The following is a 3,443-nucleotide window of genomic DNA, read 5'->3' on the forward strand; positions in this document are numbered from 1 at the left end:
AGTTGGACATGGTGGCACGTGTGCCTGTGGTCCCAGCAACTTGGGAGGCTGAAGTAAGGGGATCACATGAGCCTGGGAGGTCAAGGCTGTGGTGAGCCGATCATACCACTGCACCCCAGTCTGGGTGACAGAGTGAGACCCTTTCTCAAAAAAAGTGAATGGCTCACTCCTGTAATCCCAGCACTTTGAGAGGCTGAGGAGGGCGGATCACCTGTGGTCAGAAGTTTGAGACCACCTTGGCCAACATGGTGAAACCCCCTCTCTACTAAAAATAGAAAAACTAGCCAGGCACGGTGGTGGGCGCCTGTAATCCCAGCTACTCAGAGGCTGAGTTAGGAGAATCCCTTGAACCCAAGAAGTAGAGGTTGCAGCTAGCCAGGATTGAGCCACTGAATTCCAGCCTGGATGGCAAGAATAGGACTCTGTCTCAAAAAAAAAAAAAAAAAAAAAAAAAAAGTACCTACCTTACACAATTGTATTGTGGATAAAATGAAGTAATGCATGAAAGCAGTTAGCACAGACCCTGGCACATAGTAAACACTAAGCAAAAGGGTGCTACTATTATTTTGAACATCATAACTACAGAAATACAGTCAGTTCGATACATTTGTACACACACGCACGTGACACTCATGGGGAGGTGACTGGTGGGCTCTAGCGGCAGCAGGGCTTCAGACTCGTCTTCTCCCAGCTCCCTTGCACTCCTCAGAGCGGTAGGTAGCCTCTGGGCTGAGAGAGCGGGCGACCCTCCTGCCCCGGCTGGACCGGCCCGGCCTTCCCCTGAGCGTTCTAGGCTGGGCGGCTCAGCAGGTCTCCCAGGTCCCGGGAGGGGCGGAGCCGACGGGATGCGCGCCAGGCCCCGCCCCTCATGCGGCCCCACCCCCGGCCTGGCCATTGGCCGCAGAGCTCGGGGGCGTGGTCGAGCTGGGGCTGGGGGCGCCCGCGGTGCCCGCCCGCGAGTCTCGCTGCCTCCCTCCCGGGGCTGCGGGCCCGGCGGCCGGGCTGGCTGGGCCGCGCTTGGGTTCCCACGCCAGTTCCCGCGCCCGCCATGGGCAACTCACACCACAAGAGGAAGGCCCCCAGCGGTCCCCGGGTCCGCAGCTTCTGGCGGTTCGGGCGGTCGGCGAAGCGGCCCGCAGGTAGGGGCCGGGGTGGGGGCGGGGCAGGCAGGGAGGAGGGTCCCTGCTGCGGCCGTCGCCACCGCTGCTGCCCCCTCCCGGGGCCTGGAGGGTGTGAGTGTGGGGGGTCGGGAATCCCCGCGCAGACCCCACCCCTCACAGGCACACGGAGACACACGTACACGGTAATACCCACGGATGAGCACACGTACATGTTCGCAGTTTACACGGTCACACGCACGACACCCACTCAGATGTACGGACACGCAGACACAGGAGCATATACACCATCACACCCACACCCTCGCACCATCGCAGTAGGACGCACAGAGCCTGAGACACAGGTACATGTATACCTATGCATGCAGTTTACACAGCCACACGGACTACACCCACGCACAAATCCAGACACAGGCACACAGTCGTTCACACACATCGGTCATGTGGGTACAGTTGCCCAGCGTCTTAGGCACACAGATGTACACACAGGTTCGTAACTGCACAGCCAACCGGACTCCCACTCAGGCTCACAGCAGACCCTAAGGCACTCCGACACACACACGCTTATTCCCCAGATCTTAGCCCCCAACAGGCTGAAGGCTGAAAGTTTGTAGGAGGGAGGGGAGACAAAGGTGGAAGGGAGAAGCTGGAGGCTCGGGACCGCCTCCATCTGGCGCGATCGGGAGTCGGACTGGTTTTCTTGGCTCCCTCCCTACCCCCACCCGCGCCACCGAGGCTTCTCTCCGCTCTCCCTTCCGTCCCCCGCGGTCCCCGAGGTCGCCGCCGCATCTCTCCCCTTTCAATGCAGCCACCGAGCTGGAACGCAGCCCTTGCCGGCTGCTGCGGGATCCCTCCGCGGGTCACATTCCAGGCTCCAAGGGGGAGGGGAGGGAATGGGGAAGGCCTCCAACCCCAGGGTGGGGAGATGGGATTCCTGTTTCCCTCAGCAAGTGCGGCTGTTCAGGGTATCCCCGAGGGGTGCTGGAGGAGGGGCCACCGAGAGTGCCTCGTTTTCTTACTGGTGAATCCAGAGATGGGGGAAGGGCAGGGTGATGGATTCATTCCCCCTCCCCAAGATAGAGGGTCTTCAACATAAGCAGGCACCCTCGGGGTACCTGTTGGTCTGGGGGAGTGAGGAAATCCCAGAGGAGGTGGGGTGAAGGGGGCCCTGCTGTGGTGGGAGAATCCACGGGTGTATTCCCAGGATGGCCCACATTCCTAGAGATTCCGAACCGGAGCTTGATGATCTCATCGCCCCATGGAGTGGGTGGTGGAAAGAGCCTGGGCTGGGAAGTGGGGGACCTCTCTTCTCAATGAACCTATGGAATAAGCTCTGGTGACCTTGAGCAGATTCCTTTGCTTCTCTGGACCACCCTGGCTCCTACAGGGGGCCTGTCTGTGAAATCTGGAGCCTTAGGTGACTTCTTGGGACCCTTACCATCTGGCTAGCCATCTCATGGATGAGGAGACTGAGGTCCCCGAAAGAGGGACTTGTCCAAGGTCATTTGCCTCTGGTGGTTTGAGGTAGTAATACAATCAAAATGACAGTATGAAAAGGGTTACCTAAGTTCAGTTAGGCTCTTTGAGGATTTCTCAGAAGGTAAGTATTAATGAGAATCTCCAGGACCTTCCAGCACTCTCCCTGCCCCAGCAGTCCTGAAAGTCCTGTCTGTGCCTACCTGTCTCTCTTAGAATCTGCACTAAGGGGGCAGTGCTGGGGCTCTTCATCTGTCCTCTGATGGCATCTCGGATCTGGTGGTTTCCTAGGAACTGTGGGCCCAGACTTGTGACCATATGTGATGGCGGAGAGAGAAGATAAGAAGGCTGTGTTTATAGTCTCTTGCCTACTGGCCCTTGAGAAAGTGGTCTGGGGCTTCCAGCAACGCTTGTGAGCTTCCAGCTCCTGCTGCAATTCATGAGTCAACTCAGGCTTTAAGGTGTTCTGAAAAAAATTAGAAAGTAATGGCAAGACGACACAGAAATTAAGTGTGGGGGCTAGGAATATTCTAGACTATATGTCAAAAGCCTTCTGGGTTGGGGTCAGCTTTAGAAAATTGAGGAGATGGTCCTAATTTGGTCTTCGAAGTAACCACAGGATTGAAATTAGTCCTAAATTGTTGATTAAATAAGAGAACTGGGGATTCCTTTCAGCTGTGGGGTATGGTCTCTAGCAAAGGCATGGAGCTGAGGTCAGGCAAGGTGGCTCACAGCTGTAATCACAGCATTTTGGGAGGCTGAGGTGGGAGGATCACTTGAGCCCAGGAGTTCAAGAGCAGCTTGGGGCAACATGGCAAGACCCCCCCATTTCTACAAAAAATAAAACAT

General features: G+C 56.7%; 1 protein-coding gene across 2 annotated transcripts in view; it reads left to right on the top strand.

The window, feature by feature from the left end:
• Window positions 1–3,443, top strand: part of KIAA1522 (KIAA1522 ortholog) — a 33,891-nt gene that overhangs the window by 12,014 nt on the left and 18,434 nt on the right. Inside the window, exon 1 of one of the 2 annotated variants that reach the window (XM_017527957.2) lies at window positions 939–1,139. The exons of the other annotated variant lie outside the window; for it this stretch is intronic. Coding sequence (XP_017383446.1) covers window positions 1,049–1,139 — 91 coding nt within the window. The 5' untranslated portion in view covers window positions 939–1,048. Of the gene's footprint in view, window positions 1–938; window positions 1,140–3,443 lie in introns of those variants that run through there. 2 annotated transcript variants of the gene reach the window in all.

This window comes from Cebus imitator, unplaced genomic scaffold (genome assembly GCF_001604975.1).
Source record: "Cebus imitator isolate Cc_AM_T3 unplaced genomic scaffold, Cebus_imitator-1.0 Scaffold51, whole genome shotgun sequence".
Taxonomy (NCBI): domain Eukaryota; kingdom Metazoa; phylum Chordata; class Mammalia; order Primates; family Cebidae; genus Cebus; species Cebus imitator.